The sequence below is a fragment of the Zootoca vivipara genome, chromosome 1, assembly GCF_965207765.1.
Source record: "Zootoca vivipara chromosome 1, rZooViv2.hap1.1, whole genome shotgun sequence".
Lineage (NCBI taxonomy): Eukaryota > Metazoa > Chordata > Lepidosauria > Squamata > Lacertidae > Zootoca > Zootoca vivipara.
In genome coordinates, this window is record NC_142582.1 from 7,296,175 (window position 1) to 7,318,382 (window position 22,208).

The following is a 22,208-nucleotide window of genomic DNA, read 5'->3' on the forward strand; positions in this document are numbered from 1 at the left end:
GATTGGGCCTTCGGAGCATTTCTTTTTAAATGTTTTGCTCTTAAGTGGTCAAGTGGGAAGTATTGCTGAAGTCAACGGCATCAAGATAAATTACCCTCCTTCCCTGAAGAAAAGAGACTTCAAAATGATTTTAAAAGCATGTTTATGTGTCTGCACATAAATGTGTAAAAAGGGTGTTATGACAGTTTATACCACAAACTTTACAGTAAGAAAAAGCACTTTTATGACAATTCACAAATTCACAAGGATCACTTTAATATACAAAGCAATTACTAGCATTCTGAAACACAAAGCAGTTAGTATGTACACAATGTTAATAAAAAGCAGTGTAACTCAGTACATGGGGGGAGGGGAAATAAACGCACAAAAGGATAATTACAAAATTAAAACAGGGATGTTTCTAGGAAATAGAGGATTCTAAAATGAAATTAACCCATCCCCAGTTCATATTTCTTTGCTCAGCAATTTAATTTCAAGAGGAAACTTTTTTCAAAGTTCAATACCCTGTTTTGTGCTGATTGTTTTGGGTGAAGAATCAGAAATGGGGGTGAATTTTAGTTTCTCTTAAATAAAAATAGCATAGCCATCCCCATTCCAGAAACTTGAAATTTTGCATTGTGATTTCTTCATGTGTAAACCGCCTTCCAAACATAATGAAGGAGCTTTAGAGAAGGTGCTTCACTTGCACAACTTTCTCCCTGTGTGTTCTTGCAAGCAGAATGGTCATACATAAAGTAGAAGGGTTGTAAATGGAATTGAAGGTCTAGCATGTGGTTTCTTCTTTCTTATTTCAAAACAAAAATAATTATATTACAGACATGGAGTGGTATCTGGCTCAAGTGCAACTGGTAGAAAACATATTAAAAATAATCTCCCCATTATTTATCATGACCTTATTGAATACGATCAAATTGTTTTAGGTCTCCTCTCCTCTTTCTTCCTGCCTCACACTGTCCATCAAATCAATATGCGGCCCAAGGCTCAAGTGACTGACTGATACAGTAGAATCTTAGAATGATAGAGCCAATGGTTGTTTTTAAATCAGCACCAATCTCTTAACTTGATTCCATTATCAACAAGTCAATCAGGAGGAGAAATTCAACTGAGAACTTCCAGATAATTAGAGAGGTTTGATGTGCCTTGGGTTCAATGTGAGACTAAGAGGCCATATGTAAACAATACAGCATAGTTATTGTGGTAGGTAGTGGTGACTGGGTCATATTCAGAAAGCACTGCAAGTGAATGGCAACCATAGGACCTCGGTGCTTAATTTTTGCAGCTAAATCCCAGCGTAGTTGTTCTCAGTTGTCTCATTACACTGGGGTACGCTACAGATCCCCCCCCTTGACACCTAGCATCTTGGAAATAAATGCTCCATTGGTGAAAACTTACGTGTGCACGCAAACCCTGAGAAAGTGAGTAAAAAGGTACAGTAAGATGTGGTGAGATTCCTCACAGGTATAAGCAAGGAAAGGGGTTCAAAATAACAATCCCGAACAAACCCTCATCATTTCTGACTCTGTATACATGACTTAAAAATGTACGACTCGTTACTTCAAGCTAGCCGGGACCTGCATTTGGGATTGCCGTCTGATATGCCGCCTACTGATTTCTCATCTTGCAGTGAAGCCATGCAATAATTCTTAAGCTATAGTCAGCATGGAAGATGAACGTATCACAAAACAGTGCACTGCTAAAATTTCAGCACCATATATTTAACAGTTCCAAGCTGGCTGTGCTTCTCAGTGTGCTCAGAACAAGAAGTTGGTGTACTTTATATCTAAAATTTTTTAGAAGACTTGATAAAATCTAGCCATAGGCATAAGTATGCAACCATGGGTTTATAGTATATAAAATAAACCCATTACATCAACTCATCTTAATTGCCAGCAGGAAATACTCAAGGGTTGTGCTTTCTGATAAATCTGGGTGTGTTATGTAGCTTCACTCTTTAAGGAAAACAAATCCATGCATCTTACATTCTTTTCATCAGGATTCGATCCTTGAAATGTTCAGTTCTGTTCACAAACTACAAAATGAAATTGGTATCACCAAAATTTACTTTCCCCTTTTCTCATACGATTGTTCTAGTAATTAAATACGACCCTCTGCCACATTTCTAATGCCATTAAAAGGACTGTAATCTACCTAACTTCCACTGGCCTGTAGATTTTTGGTCCTGCCCTGCAGATCCCCCCCCCCTGCAAGAATTGCCTCTTACAAAGTTTATCCTGCGAGTCAGTGGATTAGCTAAAAGTAATGAGATTAAGAGCCAAGCTGCATGATCAATACCCTCAAAGGCATCTGAACTGTGACTGTGCTGCCACTTCACACTGCAGGTGGCAATTGAAATGTTTGCCTTATCACAACAACACCCCCAAACATTAAAGACTAAGATGTCAGTGGAAGGCTATAGTATACCCTTCTCCATAACACTAGTTTCTTTATGGGCAGGATTTTTTAAAATACACGTGGGAGCACAATCAAACATTCAATCTCCACCTGTAGCATGAAGTTGTACATTCTAGCATTCAACAGCACCCAAGGCTGCAGGTCATGTATTTGAGCTCATAACCAAAACTGATTTTGGTCATACTGCAAGTTCTCACCTTACTGGGAATTATTTAGCTTCAGATAATTGTTTCTGAAATAGAGACATTACAGAACCACCAAACTTGTTTTAGACGGATGTGTGCTTTCACACTCAAGCAATGCTGCTGACAATAGCTGGAGTAAGATACTAGAAACCACACAAAAGCAAGAAAACTGGGGAAATATTTTTCTCACCTAAAAAAAGGGGGGGTCATTAGTTCCCTTTGTATAAAGCAAATCTTTTCCTTTTATTTTTGCCTTAATGTATAGCTGCCAAAGAGACAAAGCACAAAGTGAAGAATCTGGGGGAAGAGAGGAGCTTAAAATGGCTGACATAATTCCATAATTCACTTTCTAAAAAAATACAAATTGCAGTGAAATAAAATCACTCAATATGGGTAAGTGAACAACAATACAACATATCAATAAGCGCCAGAAGAATGTAGCTCAAACAAGAGGCTGAAGCGTGTGTATTCACACGCATGCACATTCTCTCTCTCACACACACAGAGTAAAACTTTTTTCTGACCTCAATATACTATAATACTCAGCATTCCTGACTTAAAAGCTCTCAGAGCTATAGATTATATACTGTGTATATATATTTTATATATGTACATATTTTAAACATACGCATTTTCCAAGAATATCTGTTAGAAGAGCACCCTGGGCAATATTTCAATTGCCTACATGGTACCTTTTATATTGTAAAAGATAGAAACTGTACTTGAAACCAGACCTATGTATGATGACTACAATGGAGCTAGCCCTTTCTACACCTTTTTCCCCCCAATTAAGCCTGGCAACCAACTTAGTATTTTAGCAAAAGTTCTGTTAAGCGGCAAAGAGACCAAATGCAAAACAACCAGGTAAGACAACCTTGCTGTTTGTTCAATAAATTAGTGATATACAAAATAAGGGTTTGCTTGTTTTTTTGCATTGTCTTCAGTTCCTTTTGGCTGTTAGAATTCCAAAGGACATACCAGTAAAGTCTGAACTTGGGTTACTGAAAACATAAGAAATAGGAAATTGTTGTATTTCATAAGAAATGCCAGATATCTTGGTATTGGGTAAGTGAAAACTGACAGATGTTATTTTATTGCTGGTGAAAGATTCCAGAATGAAAACCCTGAATTGACCTATAGACAAGCCACACTAGATTCTGCAAGCTGTTCATGTTGAGCCTCCTTTGACCGAATGGAACCTGGGAAAGGTTGCAATTAAGCATAGGGTCAGCCCCACCACAACCCATTTGTCTGCTGATCTCTCTTGCTGAAATGCAACTCTCTCAGCTAATTGCAGGAGATGCCAAGAACATAGCGAGCAGAGACTTATGGTGGTTGCTTTCCTGATGAACAAATTTTAGATTGTTACATAATGTTTAAACAGATTACCTGACACATCAACAGCCAGCTTTGAAAGAGGCTTTCTCAAACCAAGATCAACACATACAATGGTTTTCAATGAGGTTAGCAATTCGAGAAAATCAGCAGAGATCATGATTCTACCAAAATTTCGGGGAGGGGAACAAACCTCACAAGGCAGGTAAAAATTGTGGATTCGAGTTCTCCATAATCTATCATCCCATTTCTTTGCAGGAATCTGCTTTTGTTTTGTTTAAAAATGTGCACTATTAAGTAAAATTACTAGCTACAGATTATTGCTACAGGTCAATTTAACTGATAAAACATTGCAATATGCCATTTTGGTTTTATCACCTTTAAGAAGATCTGTTAACTAATACACTTTCAGGAGCAGGCTTGTTTTATGTGCAGGCTTTTATAGATGAAGATCAAAATAACTGCTGGGGTTAGAGATTCAAAATAACTTCATGTTCTCTTAAATAATTCCATTCTGTCTCCAGAGAACTGATTCCACCTCTAAGTAGCCAAAGAACATAGCTTAAACAAAGGAATTTCTAATGCTGAACGGCTGATTTGCTGCCTTAAATATATTATATTGATTAATCAGATTACTGATTCCTGCAACATACTTTAGGGGAAGTTTTTTTCTTTTTACTCCTTAGGGTTTGAATGTCTGCAGATGAGAAACTTTTACTCAGATCCAGCTTGATCCCTAAATGAGTCCTACTGAAATCAGATAGCTTAACTGGGATTCAGGTCTGGCTGATGACTTAGGTTTAACAAGTCAGCAAAGTTCAATTTCATACCATCTGTGTGCACAATAGGTAGATTAAAAATAAATAAATTCTCTACCAGGTCATTTGCACGAAAAAGTGTTAACATTCACTCCTTTCTTCACTAAAGTATGCACTGCTGGTGGTTGCCTTGTATAACATCACCTCTGGATAATGCAAAACAAAAATGGTATTTTAATGGATTATATTTTATGATAATCTCATGGACTTGTAAGCTAAAGCAGAACGTTACCGTTCCTGCTCTACCGCTTGCTAGGAGTCCATGTCCCCTTAGGATATCATAAACCTTAGATTATTTCTTTACGGGCAATCGAAAGACTGAACACATGAAATCTCTTTTTTTATATATATAAAAAACAGGAAATCAATGGAATCATCTTTTATCATATAGAAAACATCTAAAACACAGGTGGAGGTTACAGGTGACTATCCCACCTTCTCCCCAACCCTTCTCTATATGCTCATTTAATTCCTACTGGGTACATACCTACATACCTGAAGTACACGTATTTTGGCATCATTCTACCATGTAGCTGCAACTGTAAAGTATGATAATGGACGTTTGAAACCATGCAATAATTTGGCAACCATAGCTTCCTCAGAGCATACCTTGGGTACGCATCCAGCCCACCTAATACTTCGTGATAACCATCTCTGAGGGGTTCAGATGAGCTCAGTGTTTAATTCTTGGAAGTATTATGAAATAACCCCCTCTCTGTGCGTACACACACACACAAAAACCCAACTTCAGAAGTGAACGTTAATATTCCTCGAAGAAGATGGGAGATGAGGAAGTCTGTTCTCTTTCTTCTCAACCAGGATGCACTGTGGTGAAAATAATTCGGGGGAAGGGAGAGGGAAGGTGGGGGAGAAGTGGAGGCAGGTGTTTCAACATTCACAGTTTAATGCAAAGCACAGACGAATAAAATTCTGCAGTTGCTTTCAGGCAGTTTTGCGCGTAGAAAAAAAAGGAGAAATGTTTAGAAAATAAAAAGTCCACTTTGTCTTTCTGGCAGTCACCAAAGCAGTCTTTCTCTGACATTAACAAACCAAAAATGGGGATCTAAAATTAATCCGATTTGTGGCAATAAAGGTCCTTAAGTGCTTTTAGCTCTTCAATCAATGTCTTGTTTTGGTTTTCAAGCACAGCTACTCTGTTTTCTAGACATTTGACATATTCCTTTTTCTTCCTGCGACACTCACGTGCTGCTTCCCTGTAGGCAAAACAGAATATTAAAGCTCAAGTCAGTATGTTCACAGATTTTAAACTGGTAAAACTGAGGCAGAACTAACTGAATAGTATAATATTTTTTTGTTTGTTTGGGAGTAGCATAAACACAATTCTTCTTTATGTTCCTTTATGCTCTTTATATTGCTTGCCTGACCTATCAGGAACCTTCTGAAGCAAAGGGAGGTAATTCCACATATGCAATTCAACTGCATGGTATATATTTTGCATTTGGTGTTATTTCCCTTTCTGGACTGATTTTTTAGCTAGGTAATTTTGGGATATGGTGAGAGGAGGAAGGTACTACACACCACAACTTTTCTTGCCCTTCATGCTGAGGGATACCTTTAGGAGCCACATTTTTGCTTATTTTATTTTTCAGACACAGCCAAATTTCTGCCACACCCTCAGTTCCACCTGGTAACAAATCCTTCTGCAGGATTGTGGGGAGCTGGGTAGAGGGGAGGGGGGGTGTCTGCTGGTCCACCTAAGGCAGAAAGATGTCTTGGGCCAGTCCTCCAGAGCACACAAACCTGTTCTTCATTAGGCGGACTTCTCTCTTCCGTGCTGCTTCCTCTGCTGGCTGGGTGGGAAGTGCTGGGGAGGATGCCATCACGACACCAGGTGCAATGGTGCTTGTAGGTGCTGTGCGAATTTGGTAGGTCTGGACATCTCCTGAGGCAGCTAAGAGGGGAAAAAAGCATCAGGGAATGCAGGGGTATTAGGTCTGACAGCTCTGGAAGCCTAAACTGGGGGAGGGGGGGAGGGAAACCTGTCATTTCAGACTAAGAACCTCTCCCCACATTACCTGAAGCTGCACGGTTGATGACACCTTTGTGTTGCTTCCATGCTGTGCTGCAAATGTGTAAAGCTTTCTCCACATCTTACTTGCCTCTGTTGCTTTGCTCATCCCTGCCCGTTCTTACTTTTTGATCCTGCTTCATATGGCCTCCTTGTACCCTAGCTCTCTCTTCTACTTATCTTGCCCAGACCCTTCTCCAATTCAATATATCACCCCACTTCCAGTTCACGATCAACCCTTTCCCAGTCTCCACCATCCCTCTCTGCAGCCATTGCTACTGCTCCTCCTACCCAGAACCTTTGACAAATTATAGGCTTCTGCTGTACACACCTGTTTCCTCCTGTGTTTCTCCCTGACTCCTTATTTTCCACATATTACTCTTCAAAGCCATTGCTCTTTTTTTCATCAGGCTTGGCCAGACACATAATTGTTTTTGTGTGTGCTAGTGAACAGTCATGTTCAATTAAACTTAAAATTAACCCTAGGGACTTTCAAGGAGGAAGAAGAGTAAACTCTAGTTTGGGCACCCCCACCTATCAAATTAGCTATTGGATAGCTCTTTGCTCCAAAAGTAAATACAGTCATACCTCTTGTTACGAATGCTGTGGGTTGCGTACGACACGGGATACGTACGCACCGAACCCAGAAGTACCGGAACGGGTAACTTCCGGGTTCAGCAGTTTGCACATGCACAGACGTGACAAATGACGTCATGCGCAGAAGCGCCGAATCGCACCATGCACATGCGCAGACACAGCGCTTCATGTTGCGTACGGGGCTCTGGAACGGATCCCTTATGCAACATGAGGTACCACTGTAATGTCCCCACTTTTGATAGGTTACTGTTGCCAAAGATTACTTGGTAGCACCAGAAACAAAATCTTGAAGGAAGGACACTTTTAAAAAACCAAAAACAAAACTATGCTATTGTCTAGCTATTAGCATTCAGAATTCTGGCCCATTACTAACTACTTTAGTTTACTGCCTACTATTGCTAGACCAGCAGAGTGTACTGCAGCTTCCTTAGAAACAGGTATGTGCTTAAAAGTATTGTGTTTCACAACTATTACATGTGCACAGTGATTCCTTATGGGAAAAAATAATTTCACACACAGCGCGTATCTAGTGCTAAACTTGAGCAAATTGATTAAAACTGCTCTTACTTTACCTTGTACAACAACTTGGTTGCTGGGCACGAGAATCTGCTGTCCATCCGTGGTCTGGGCGTACTGTAAAATGGTGGTACCGGGCTGGGTTGCAGCGGCATTGGTCATGGTGAGCGTCTGTAGGCCTTGGACGCCATCGGTGCCATTATTAGCCAGCTGGATTGCACCTCCCTGGGTGATGGCAACTGAAAGCAGGCAGATGTGAGCCAGCATATTAGAATATTGACCTCCTCAGTGCCATACACACAACTGTCCTCACTCCTTTAGTCAAACCAACAATTTGAAAATTAAATCCGTTTCATTTTTTTTATGAATGTGGCGACAGGGCAGTCGATCGTGCAACCATTTCGGTCGAGGTTTTGCTCGTCAGAGCGAAACCCGGCACGTCAAAGGCTGGGGACACCGCTTCAGCGCAGCAGGTCCCCTTAGAAATCCCAAATCGAGCTTTTTGGGAACGTGGACGTCCAGCTAGCGTGGATTGCAGGCTCCCACCTCCCCGGAAAAGGCTCTATTTTGAGCCCCTGAGAGCGAGGGGGTCGGAGCTGCAGCGCAAACGGATCTATCACTTCCTTTGACGGTGCGATGCTGCAGGACTGATTGGCGACAGCGATTGATACTTCCAAAGGACAATCACTAAAGGATGTTATCCTGAGTACTTTGAACATTTCATTTGGCAAATTTGGACTAATATGGACATGGAATTGGTGTTTTAAAATGGAACAGAAGCCAGCCCCTTTCCACTGATTGAATTGGAGAGCAGAAAAGGTTACCGAAGCAGAGAAATCAGTCTAAGACATCTGTAATTTCCATAGAAGACTGTCAACCCTCCCCTCAAAAGAGATGGGGGGGGGAGGAGATTATTTAACAGAATTAAAAAGGATTGTTAAAAGAGAGAGAGGACTTTGAAAAATCGTTCCTCTGCTGGGAGCAGATCTAATCCGAAAAGCCAGCAAATTCAAAAAGAAATTAAAGCATTACAAGTGCAATTCTCACAAATACAGTAATAAATCAAGAAATTGAATGGAAAATTGAGGAAGAGGATAAAATGGGAAAGTTCTTGGACAAAAATGGATTCAAAAGATTCCAACTGAAAAGAAGATCCTACTGAATGAGTTGATTACAAGACAGGAAGTGGAAGTAGCAATCAATGAGTTGAAAAACGGCAAGGCCCCAGGACCTGATGGGGTAACCTCCAAATATTATAAATCTTTAAAAGATTGGCTGATACAACCGCTGATGGAGGTAGGCAACAAGATTTTAAGAGGGGACAGAGCACCCGAGACCTGGAAAGATGCATTCATAACTCTGATTCCTAAACCTGATACAGATAGAGCTCAGGTGAAGAAGCCAGATTTAAAGATTTATTTTGAAGCTGCGGCTTTTTGCTGGTTGAAAGAGTGGTTTTTATTGGAAAATACTGACGTCTCCACAGAAATTTCATCTATTACCGTTGTCAATCTAGGGAGATACTGCCCTGAGACTGAAACCCCAGCAGCTGGGACTGCGATCACCACACAGGCCAATGTTAAAAAACTGTCATCAGCTTGTCAGTTAAGTTTGTATTCCTTGCAACCATGTTTGTTTTTTTAACAACCTAATTTAGATAATAATTTCCTCCTGCAGAGTGAAAATATCTACTTTATGGGCAAAATAAATATTTACAACTTACATTTCAAGAGTAACAATGAGACCCTCTAAATATTGATTTTGGTGATCATTAGGTATTTACTATGTGAGCTTTTCAGTAATGTGAAAAAAAATGCGTAGATCAACAGAATATTAGTTACAAATAACGAATGACATAAAGCCCATCAAAGTTATCATTCTGCTTCTGACATGCCTCTATGAAGCTCTGCCCATTAAAATGATTAAGGTTTTTTGTTTTTTCATTTTGTTTCCTCCTCTTCTCTACCCTGCACGGTTCTGTTTTTATCTACACCCTTTTCTCAGATCTCCACTCTAGCATTCCTCCGTCTCTTTATCTCAGTTCCTTTTCGTTCTTCACATACAGTTTCTCTTCTGGTTTTTATTTCATGAGTCTATTCTCTTTCATGAAGTCCCTCGGTCTGCTCCACCTCATCCAGACGGCAGCACAAATACCATTCGCACACGGTCCCCTCATTCAGTGCTTCTAGCACAAGACTCCTCAGCTCCTTCACATTTACACCAGTCCATTCATGCAGACAATACCTGCATGCAGAGCATTGCCATAGTGATGGTTGATATCAGCAACACCAGTCCCTAAAAGAAAATCAGGACCACACTGGGGACCAGGGCAAACAAACAGTTGCAAGCACCATGCTCTTCATCTGCCTCCCCCCCCCTCCAGCCCTTAAAGTTTACTGAGTAAGGACAATCCACATGGCAATGCTTCTCACATGAAAACTGCAACTGGAACATGTTCTACTGATCCATTGCATCAAGGAAGTGTTGTTTATTTTGCCAGACCAGGAAGCTGGCCTTTGGTGAAAGTAGGAACCTTTGCATCCAAAGGGCACCTTTTCAGGGGAAACTCACAGAAACTCAGCCCCAGCACCTCTCAGGTGGGTTCCAGCACCTCTCAGCTAGGCACCATTGCCATTTTAAGAGAACGAGGAAGGTGCTCATTGTGAGTTCCCTTTTTCTAGAAAAAAAGCACTGTGTCCTGCCTGTATTACCTTTTGGCCTCTTCCCACGTATTTCCTGTTTCTCTCCTTCCAGCATTTCTGGCACCACAATTTCAAAACTTGGGAGTAGCAAACGTGGGGCTTCACGTTTTGAACACTTAGGAAAAATTCATAATATAAATACTAAGCATTCTTGCCATCTTTTAAAAACCAAATCTCTGAAGTATACTTCCTCTCCACTTCTCAGACCAGAAACACAAGCAACATACTGTATTGCCCACTGCTTGTCTGGTAAATTGGAGTTGGCACCGTGACAGTCGTGATGGCAGGTGCTGTTGCTTCTTCTTCAGACTTTTCTTCTTCAATCCTTGGCACTCCTGGGGCATCTGAGGACAAGTCGTTCAAGATTTTTCTGAAAAGGGAAGAATATTGTAGAAATCTTACCAGCTTCTAGTAGCTTCCGTATTTTGGGGCGGCAGAATTGGTATAATTGGAAGGGCGGGGACAGAATGCCCAGGCTGTCACACTGGCAGGGTAAGAGCCTAAAGGAAAGCCTGGCTGGATCAGACAGAGGGCCCACCCATTCCCAGTACGTATCCTGTTCCCTATGGGGTTAGCTGGGAGCATAAAGCCTCATCTGCCATTTGCTCCTATAGCAACAGGTATTCAGCTGTGAAATGCCTCTGAATATGGCTCTTACTTCCTCAGCAGGACTTGACCTATGGATACCCAAGCAGGATTTCAACACAACACTTCAAGATTAACATCTCTTAGCGCAAACTGTATGCTGAAGCCAAAAAGGATTTCTGCCCCTATTGTACAGTTTGGGATAATCCGACTGATTTAGGTGCACTGGGCTGTGTTGAACCAAATTATTGTGCTAGCCTAACAAGACTTCGCTTCCTCTCCTGAAACCAGGTCAGGAGAAGCCCCGTGCCAAACATCTGGAACACATTATAGTTATACAGTATGACTATAACTTGTACCGGAGTTTGTAGAATAACAAAGAAACTGGTTGTTAAGAAAACTGAAAGCTAAATGGCTTGTGTCTGACGTGTCACTAGACAGTAATTATAAGAAGCCGATTTGCTCCATGTGTGTAAGAGAAATTAAATTCCTACCTGTAAGAAGGTCGTCTGGAAAGAATTTCCCTGCGTTTCTGGGAGTCTGTGACACTGTCCACGGATTCCTGTGAATCTTCACTTTCTGCAATAGTGGAGATCTAGGTATAAGAGCACAGTAATGTTACCGTTTAAAACATATTTAAGTAAAAACAGATGTAAAGGTGAGAATATGGTCAGCAAACCCACACCATGAGGTCCTCTTCTATACATGAAAATCTGAAGACCCAAGTAGTGTAAGAAACTGTGGTCTCCTATCTACTCTGAACAAACATGCTCAGAAGAACATGGAATTTTATAAAAACCTGGCCTCTGCAAAAAGGGGATGCCATCGACGCTCTTGGTAGCAGAAGGTAGATATGGGATCCATAGGTGGTGTCCGGCCAGCACTTACTAACTTGGTTGACTGGTGAATATGAAAACACAATAAAGAAAAAGCGAGTCTGTTCCCCCCCAAAAGAATATTTTTTTTAAATTAAAAAAACAAACAAGCAAAACCCAAACATGTGTCAATATTGGAAAGGCTATCAGGTGCTTTCACTTGTGGAATATAAATTGCTCAAAGATCTATAGGTATGTCGTCAATATTCAGTATAACCAGGAAGGATTGTGTCACAGATGGTTGCGGCTACTCATGAGTAAAGATGCTCCACTCCGTCTTTTCTTTCAGGGTTTTATTGTGTAAGCTATTTACAGTGCAAGAGTATCGGAAAACATGACTGCTCAGTCCATATCAGAACCTCGCAATAGCTTCTTCCTGGTTTTCACCCAGCATAAGAGCCTGGGGACCCAAAACGCAGTCCCCTTGCCCTACGGGTGCTGGCATGCCTCAATTCAGGCGTAGGGGGAAACGGACGCCCTGTGTCCAATGGCTGTCTCAGCTCCCCCTCCCCTAGCTCTCCCTCAGAGTGGTACAATGGCTCTGTAGCATACGAGAGCCCTCCCTCCACTCTGCTCACTTCCTCATTTCTCTCCTCTGACTCGCTGCTCGTGCTGACGCTGGGTGAGGAGCTGGTGAAAATGATGGGTGGGGACTCTCTGTAAGGAGACCCTCTGACAGATTGTGAAACACTTCTTAATATTTCAGCATTCTTATTGCATTCTTGCCTTTAATCTTCTCCTCCTAAATTCCGAGCACTTTTGTTATCAGTTTCTTATCTTGTTTCACTGTGGTTAGAAATTCCTGTGTGTCATCTGAACTCTGGAGGGTTTTACAGGACAAACAGCATAAACCTAGCTTTAGTGACTGGAAGTATAGGCAGAAGAAACTACAGAACTTGTAAAGCAGCAAACAGGAATCATTATCAAGATGGTCTAAAAAACCTAGTACTGCTTACACAACTGTATAAACAGACTTATGAAGCCTATCTGGTGATTATTGATTCTTAATAAGAAATCTCTAAAACTGCAATCCTGGGTGGATGTACAATGGCTCGAGGTAGCAGGGCAGGAGTACAAGGCGGAGGAAATCCCTGGTATCCCTTTGACCGTTTCCCACTTTAAAAAAAAAAAAGTATTTCCATACCACTGGAAACAATAGGAGGAAAGATTTAGTTCTGCTTAGGAGTGTGACTAAATTTCTCCCTGGTTTGAGGGTGTGTCACATGACCAGGATGCCTCTGAATCAAAGCTGCTATCTCCTTTTTCGCCCGGCTGACTTCAGAATTCCAATGTTTGCTGGGCTAGGGCTTTGAAGGATCTGTCACAGAGGTAGATCCCATCTAGCCTATGGGGCGCCACCTTGGTGACCTTAGGACTGCATCTTACATTTATCTCACATTTTTAAGATCATAAGAAGGGCCCTTCTGGATCAGACTGAATTTCCAACTAGTTCAGCATTCTGTTTCCAGGAATTGCCGGCTACATGCTTGTAGGAAGAACACACCAGGGCAATCGAAATTGTTCCTATTGTCATGCTTAATAGTGAATTATTTTGAGAGTGCTTTGGAACCTGCTTAGGGAAAGAACCATATTAAATACCCCTAATTAAGCAGCATAATGAACTGCTTAAGTCTTTTATTCTAAAGTTTAGAATCTAAACCAAGGGTGGGCAGCTGCTTTCTGCTGTAGAGGATACACTAGCTGTCCTAAATTGGTTATTGATTCACATCAGAAGATGAACACCTCTTTCCAGAAAACACCTATGTATGTGCAAGTCTTCTAATCATCTAAACACACATCCCTTTTCAGCAGAATCTAAATAAAATGCTATTCTTCTCATATGGTGGAATGCTTCAGAATGAAAACTTTAGAGTGTCTATTTTCCAGCTGCCCCCTTCCCGCTGGAAGGTTTCAGATATGAAAAGGAGGTCATAAAGCCAGGCCCCATAACTGAACCACAGGGGAATCTTCCTCAGCTGATGCCTCCAGGTCTGAAATGCTGCCCATCTTGGCTGTACATGCTCCCTTCTATGAAGGATGTGGGTCTTGCAAAGTCAGAAGACGTCCTCATAGAGAATGGTCTGCAGTTCCCATCTCTGTTAAACCTCCAGTGCTGTTGCTGCAGCAGCTCCACCAAGGCCTTGCGTCCTTCACTAGCTAGGCTTTAGGGTTTTTCATAGTCATTCGGATGGGCCAGATTAGATGCTCCTTGGAACAAAGCTGGAGTCTACCCTGAACACACTTTCCCCTCATACATACATTTTCAACATCTCCTTTACAAGGCTAACCAAACAGCTTCCATGTATCCTTCAGCAAGCAGCCTTCTCTCACTATAATATGTATCTCAAGAAATACTGTTGTGGCTCAGGCCAGACCATGCCTATGTCCAGCAGAAATCTAATTTCTGTTGCTATACCAGTGGAGATGGAAAAGAACAAAAACAAGAGTGCAGTGACTTTAAACAGAAGAGGTGGAAATGGAGAGTCTGTTTTAACTTTTTAGTCCTGTCCTGAACATGACAGTTTTGAAGTCTTTTTTTCATCCTGCATACCATGAATTACCTATAATCTATGAAATGGCAAAGGCAAATTGGTATTGTTTAGAATTTCTTTTCAGAAACTTAAAACGGTGCGTGCTGAGAAAAAAGCTCATGAAACAACAGTTTAGGCAATGTTTCTATTTTTCAGGAAATAACATGGTTATTTGAAAGGCATTTTCACGTACCTGAACTGTCTGGACTTGTGGGGACTGAATAACTGAGGGCTGGGCAGCCTGGATAACACCGTGGACTTGAACTGTTTGCCCATTAGGCAGCTGTACTAAGGTCACAGTGGGAGCAGAAGATGTTGCGTGACCTGCTGGCATAGATACCTAGGAAAGAAAGTAGGAATCATTATGGTAAAACCACAGAACTAATGTCTTAAATCCTTCATTCCCCCCTTTTATGTACTAATGCAGTTAACAAACCTTTTCAACATAAGAATCAGGATGTCACAAGGGTTGACAGACAATTTTTTATAACAATCATATCATATTTTCTTTTATTTGAAGGTACTAATAGAGAATAAATGACTACACTTACTTTATACACCTTTCACTTTTATCATCTTAAGTATTTATGACAAATAATGAACTTACATGATTACAAATTTCATATCAATATTTATTTATTTATTTTCCATACAAACCCTTCTTCCGAGGATCACAGGACAGTTTACAATATAAAAATACATAACAAAGTAACAAACAAAGCAATACCTATCTGACATCTAAAGAGCCTCCTTGGGGAGAGCATTCTACAAATGGGGAGCCTCCGCCGAAAAGGCCCATTTTTGTGTTGCCTCCCTGCAGACCTCTTGCAGAGGAGGAATACAAAGAAGGGCCTCTGATGATGATCGCAGGGTCTGGGTCAATTCATATGGGGAGAGATGGTCCTTGAAGTACTGCGGTCCTGAACCACTGAAGGTTTTATAGGTCAAAACCAGCACTTGGGCCTGGAAACCAATTGGCAGCTAGTGCAGTTGGGACAGGATCAGTGTTATGTGATCAGTGAGCAACCTGGCTGCTGAATTCTGCACCAGCTGAAGTTTCTGAACCTTCTTCAGAGGCACTCCAATGTATAATGGGAATTTATATACTAACGAATAGTACACTAAATTATTTTTCATTAAACCATGGTTTGTTTGAGTGTCTGAACCCTGTCCAGTGACTTAACTATGATTTATTTACTGACAACAAACTACTATCTGGAGACACGACTTATTGTTGACTTATGAGCCTTGACTTGTTTTAACTACGGCTTGCTGTTAGGTGCAACCCAGGACCCTTCCTTAACCATGTTTTTTTTTGGCCACCTATCTCTAATGCTTATTAAGCTACAAAAGCACAATGAAAGAACTGATAGCAAAGAAACCAACATTCATGAAACAAACCACTGTTTGTTGGGGCGTCTGTGAGACAACTCAGTTAACAAACCATGGCTTAACCAGACCCTTGTGTAGTAACAAATTCGTAACTCTATTAATATGTTGGATTTGTTTTTGTTTTTTAAACTGATTTAGTTGATACTAGTGGTTTTAAATAGGATCTTTTTTGTTCTCCAACCAAAACATACCTTAATTAAAGGCCGCTTAAGATCAAGCTTTTTGCTCAAGCATGCAGCTCCTTCTCATCTCCCTTTGTGTCATGCAGCAATTAAATTCAGAAGCTGCCAATGAATAATGGTTTCCTGTTCTATCCAAAAGTGAGAAACGTACAGTTGCCAGCTTTGGAACAAGCTGTGTTTGGCTTGTTCTGTAGTGAATAAACACAATTTTCTCTTTTGGATGAAGCAGGAGACTTCCAGGTTTAATTGCTGTCTACCATGAAGGGAAGAGAGATAGGGATGCATGCAGAGGTTAAAAAACACACCATGATTCTCTGTTGTGGCACCTCAGTGTTTCTTAGCTGTAATAGTTGTAACAAATCATAACAACCTTTAAACCTTTTGGATTCCATAAGAGATGTTAAAGTTACTCTTATAAACATCTGCTTAAGGACACAACAGATTAGTTGAGAACAACTTTGTACCTGTGCTAACGCTGCGATTTGTGGCTGGGCCTGTACTGTCATTTGTTGGTTTTCTGCCTCTGTAACAGCTGCATCTCCACTCTGTTGGTTCTCTGTGCCAGATTCCATGGTCATTTAGTTACCTACAATGGTAATGATTTGCATTACTATTACAGGGCAGGTGTACTCTTGTATATTCCACTCCTAAGTTTCAATTACAGAATTTGTACAGTATTGCACAAAAAATTCCCAATTATTTGCCAGAAATCTTACGTTATGCTGTTAGGTCCCTCTCATTTACATAATTATTGCTTTCGACATAAAGTAATAATGATTACAGTTCTTGTTGCAAATAATGCAAACTACATTGGGAAGTTCAAACAATAACACAGGGACTGCCAACCCAGCAGCCACGGGGGAACATACACCTGCCAAGGCCTTTCCTCCTCACTCTGTCTTTTGCCGCAGTGCAGATGCATTTTCTTTTTTCTTTTTGGCAGGGGAGCCATTTATTATAGCCCACAGAAGGCTTTTCTCAAAGCTAACTGTGATGTGGGGGGGGGGGTATTTCAGGCATGGTCACAGCTGGGGAAGGGTTAACTCTCACCTCTTCAGCTGCAACTCCTAGCCGCTGAAAACACCATACACAGACACTTAGGCTTGAAAGCAGTCTTCTCTTGGCTACACCAGAAGGCTTCTCTCAAGCCTAACTGTAGTGTGGAAGAGGTTGTTTGTGTTTTGGTGAGCCCAAGTTTATCAGATTTCCAGATGATTTCACAGAATGCACCCCCCCAAAAGCTGGGCAGGTCCTTCTGTAACACAACTGTGCACATGTTTGCTCAGAAATACACCCAGCAACATTTACTCCCTAGTAAGTGTGTTTAAGATTGTTTTCCCCAAAGCAGAACACTAAACACGGCTGGTCATAATAAAGACTGAAGTAATGTTAAGTTATGTTAAGTTACAATTTACAGGTATGGCAAAAATATATCTAGAAAGTTTGAGTTACAGCTAATGCCGACTAAGACTTTCTGGCCTGAGCTTTACAATCGAAACGAGATCATATCCCTAACAAACGCTTGCCTCCTTTCACAGCATCCAATGCAATATCTGATGGATCCCAAAATTAAATGGAATTAACTATGAACCACAGGATTAGATAGGAAGTGGTTTTGGTGAACTTTTTTAAAAATATTTAGCAAACCTAAAGGTTTGTGATCTAGCTGGAATGTACATTAGTCCACTACAAACAACAGAATTTCACCATGAACATTAGTCATTGTAGGAAAGATGAGTGGGTCTTGCAACCAGATGTTAAGAGTGTTTCCCTCTGAAATAAATGTGAAACCAAACTTGGGAGGGAGAAATGGTGTCAGAAACATCTCTGTCAGTTGGCAAGAAGCATTTTCACTGAAAGCATGTTGAGATTTGTTTGGAGGTTCTAGCAGGGGAGCGCAGCTATCGTATACCCTTGACCGAAGAACGGTACACTCCTTCTATCTGGGAAGGTCGTCCTCTTCCACCGAGCGCGCAGCTTCGGGAGGGACGCACATGGAGCGGTGAGGGAGGAAGGGGACACCCGCCTAGCCAGCCAGATCAGCCGAATCAACCCTGGCGATCAATGGGGTGACAGATGTCGCAGCCAGATCGCCCTCACAGCAGCTAACCAAAGAAAATTGGTTGAAAAGTACATTAAAAAGTGCATATTGCTAACGGTGTTAGTTTCTTGATACTACCTTATTATTTGATTGTAAGCTCCACCTATGTGAACAATGAAGCTCCCTCAAATAAAAACAACTTTTATGAAGGAAAAGAGAATGTCCCGTCCCCCCCGACTTAGGCTAATGTATAGATCACAAAGCATTCTTTATACAATTTGAATTTCACTTTGTTTGTTTTAGCACTGCACCTGAAATGTAAAAGTGAAATGACTGAGGCACAAGTATTAATATACAAACTAAGGCATTTTATTTACTGTCCGGAATTATGTCTGCTCCTTCAACTTGCTCTCACACAGATGGCCACCTCCAGTCCACCTGGCTGTGAATGGGAACATGATCCACTGGGTTGAGGAAATCTTTGATTCTCTTGTTTAAATCTCAGAAACTCAACTTGCATATAAGAAATGTTTTCAGCCCTCATGGCTGCAAAGGATTATGAAAATGCCCCAAGGAAGTATTCCTGCCTGTGCCCACCCTTCGCTTGGTGTAACCTGACCTTCCACCCCTATGAAGTGCTTAGAACAGAAAAAGCTATTTAAGTCCCTGAGTACCCTTTCACCAAGTCTGCCTATGTACTCTGAATCCTTGTCTGGTTATCTTTTGCAAAGGCTGTCACTGGCTTTTTCAGAAAACCTCCAAACCATGCTCCCCTGTCCTGCATACTGCCTCACTTTTAATGCAAAGTAGGTAGTCCATGCAATGATAGTAGATTCATTAATCTCTCCAAACCAGAAATGGAAACAGTTTAAATAGTTTTCTAATTTAGATGTCATGGCAAACTATGATTTGTACTGAAGAGGAAATTGCAACAGTAATTGTGTTAATGGTTTATTTTTTAACTTTTTAATTTTGTAATTCTTATATTTCGTTTAAGAATGTTGGTTGAAAAGTAGGCTGTGAATTCATAAATTAAATTAAATTAAATTTTGATTTGCACTTGGATCAAGAGACAAAGAAGAGATCACCAGAGTCAAATACATGGTTCTTACCTTTGTAACCTAGACAGACCTAGACAGCATCTTAAAAAGCAGAGACATCACCTTGCCAACAAAGGTCCGTATAGTTAAAGCTATGGTTTTCCCAGTAGTGATGTATGGAAGTGAGAGCTGGACCATAAAGAAGGCTGATCGCCGAAGAATTGATGCTTTTGAATTATGGTGCTGGAGGAGACTCTTGAGAGTCCCGTGGACTGCAAGAAGATCAAACCTATCCATTCTTAAGGAAATCAGCCCTGAGTGCTCCCTGGAAGGACAGATCGTGAAGCTGAGGCTCCAATACTTTGGCCACCTCATGAGAAGAGAAGAATCCTTGGAAAAGACCCTGATGTTGGGAAAGATTGAGGGCACTAGGAGAAGGGGACGTCAGAGGACAAGATGGTTGGACAGTGTTCTCGAAGCTACGAACATGAGTTTGACCAAACTGCGGGAGGCAGTGCAAGACAGGAGTGCCTGGCGTGCTATGGTCCATGGGGTCACGAAGAGTCGGACACGACTAAACGACTAAACAACAACAACAACCTTTGTAACGCAAGAACTGAATTTTGAAACCACACATTCTTGGGCAAGGCAAGTTCTAAAAACGTTCATGAGAAAAGGAAACCCTGAAATATGTTATTGCTCATTTCCCCCCAATTTTCTGATAATGAGGGAGAAAAAATTCAGGGGGGAAATTGCAGGGAAGTTGTTTGTTGCTATCACTTCATTTCAGATTATTTCATACTTCTAGGTTGGCATTATACAAGAGGCACAGGATTTAACCCTTCCAATATTTTGAGGTGATGAAACTTTTCCACCTCCACTTTTTGAGGTATGGCGACCAGAACTGTATAGTTATGATATGGGCAGATTTTAATTTTTGAACCTCTTTCCTAATGATAAATAGTTCAGCTACATCTGTGAAATTCTGCTCACTCATTTGGCCTCCGCCACGTCGGAGGATGGCTGCCTCTTTGGGGTTTTAAGATCCATGTGCTGAGAGCGCCTCTGTGCCTCTGACAGTTGCATAGAAGAATTACACCAATGTGGTTTTTCTGTTGTGATGGACAAAAGCATACTGGTACTTTTCCATCCCACGCAGGGAAAAGGTACTGGAGCCTCAAAGGCTGTAAAATTTCCCTAGGCCTTATGTGTTGTTTGCTTCACATGCATCTTCTCCTTGCCCACCCCGACGACTATCGTTTTATCACCAACTGTTTCCTTGGGCCCCTACTTTCTCGGGTATCTTACCTCTATCAGCTCTCACTTGCTTCGCCTTCCCTGTCTGCTCACCACTCTCTCCTCTCCTCTTCCTGCCAATAATATAAAATTCCCATTTCTGTAGACCATGCTAGCTTTCCCCACAGATCTCACTTTATCAGACCCTTGTTCTTTCCTATCCCTCTTTCCTTCTCTCTTTTTCCATTACACTTGTGCTCTGCCCTGCCCTTTTCCTCCAGCTACTGTGTCTCTGGATTCTCTGATCTTTAGTTTGTCTACTTCCTGGTTGCTATGTAAGCCATGCTATGTTTTTTTTCTTAGTAAGAAAAACTATTGTCAACCCATGAAGCTGAACACAAAAGCAGCCATTTTATGGTTGACAACTTCCAACAGCAGTTATGCCAGTCTCCCCATTGGACTAACAAGACCAGGGGTCCCCAAACTAAGGCCTGGGGGCCAGATGCGGCCCAATCGCCTTCTCAATCCGGCCCGCGGAAGGTCTGGGAATCAGCATGTTTTTACATGAATAGAATGTGTCCTTTTATTTAAAATGTATCTCTGAGTTATTTGTGGGGGCTGCCTGGTGTTTTTACATGAGTAGAATGTGTCCTTTTATTTAAAATGCATCTCTGGGTTATTTGTGGGGCATAGGAATTCGTTCTTTTTTTAAAAAAAAACAGTCTGGCCCCCCACAAGGTCTGAGAGACAGTGGACCGGCCCCCTGCTGAAAAAGTTTGCTGACCCCTGAACAAGACTGTTTCAAGCAAGCCATGCCCACCTGGTCATATTTGACATCAGGGATGGGTCAAGTAGAAATGTGGCTCCCTGCTGAAAGCAGAGTTTGCACCTAATTGGTGGTGCTCACAAGTGATAGCATTTTGCAAATGCCAGTGACAAGCTGATTGCTGGAGCCTGCAAAGCTTTCTGCCTTTGCAAGAACAGCCACCATCGCAGTGCTTGCAAAGATACACAGCTTTGCAAGCACCAACCATCAGCGGATCCTTGGTGCTTGCAAAGTGCTAAGCCTTTGCCCAGGTTGATTTAAAATCTCACCAGCAAAGAAAAATGGGTTAGATGACACAACTGTGATATTAGGTGACTGCCAGGTGGGCAGCCCTGCTCACCTGTCAGATTTGGCATGCAGGGAATGCAAAAGGGAAAAAGGCATTGACGAAGCCTTCCTCCTGACATTCAAAAGCTCAGTGCTGCTTCCAAGGCTGCCCTTAAATATAATGCAATGTTATATCTGGGTTAATATAAAACAAGGTTCACTCCTTAGCTAGGATTTGAAACCAAGATTAAGAGCTGGTTACAGAGCAGCCAAGTGAAGAACTGGGAGAATATGCACTTAAGAAGGGATCTGATGCAGGTGGCCATGCTAGAACTGATGTGGCAAACATTTTGGAAAAACAACTTCTATGCACAAACTATTAAAAGTCTGGTAAGAAATTAAAAACCAGTTGTGCCTGGTAATTTGTATGCATTATTTTAATATATCCATTATCAAATTAAAGATTTTTTTAAATATGATTTTCCAGATATTGCCAGACTATTCCTCCCATAACCCCTGACAACTGGTCATGCTGGCTGGGGTTGATAAGAGTTGGAAACCAGGGGGGGGGGCACAGGTTCCCCATTCCTGTGCTAAAGTATGACAGTCACCACTTTCCTCTTCGACTACCCAGTGGAA

The 22,208-nt window shown here is 41.4% G+C and overlaps 1 protein-coding gene across 3 annotated transcripts in view; it reads right to left on the minus strand.

Annotated features, from left to right (window-relative positions):
- Positions 1 to 125: 125 nt before the first annotated feature.
- Positions 126 to 22,208, minus strand: part of CREB1 (cAMP responsive element binding protein 1) — a 33,263-nt gene continuing 11,180 nt past the window's right edge. For 2 of the 3 annotated variants that reach the window (XM_035138161.3, XM_035138180.3), the window contains exons 2-8: positions 16,624 to 16,745; positions 14,779 to 14,925; positions 11,674 to 11,774; positions 10,822 to 10,964; positions 7,949 to 8,131; positions 6,512 to 6,662; positions 126 to 5,964 (exon numbers count right to left, since the gene is read on the minus strand). In XM_035138161.3, the coding sequence (XP_034994052.3) occupies positions 5,820 to 5,964; positions 6,512 to 6,662; positions 7,949 to 8,131; positions 10,822 to 10,964; positions 11,674 to 11,774; positions 14,779 to 14,925; positions 16,624 to 16,737 (984 nt within the window). In that variant the 5' untranslated portion in view covers positions 16,738 to 16,745 and the 3' untranslated portion in view covers positions 126 to 5,819. Of the gene's footprint in view, positions 5,965 to 6,511; positions 6,663 to 7,948; positions 8,132 to 10,821; positions 10,965 to 11,673; positions 11,775 to 14,778; positions 14,926 to 16,623; positions 16,746 to 19,840; positions 19,896 to 22,208 lie in introns of all 3 variants that reach the window. The other variant, XM_060282142.2, reaches the window with a different exon arrangement.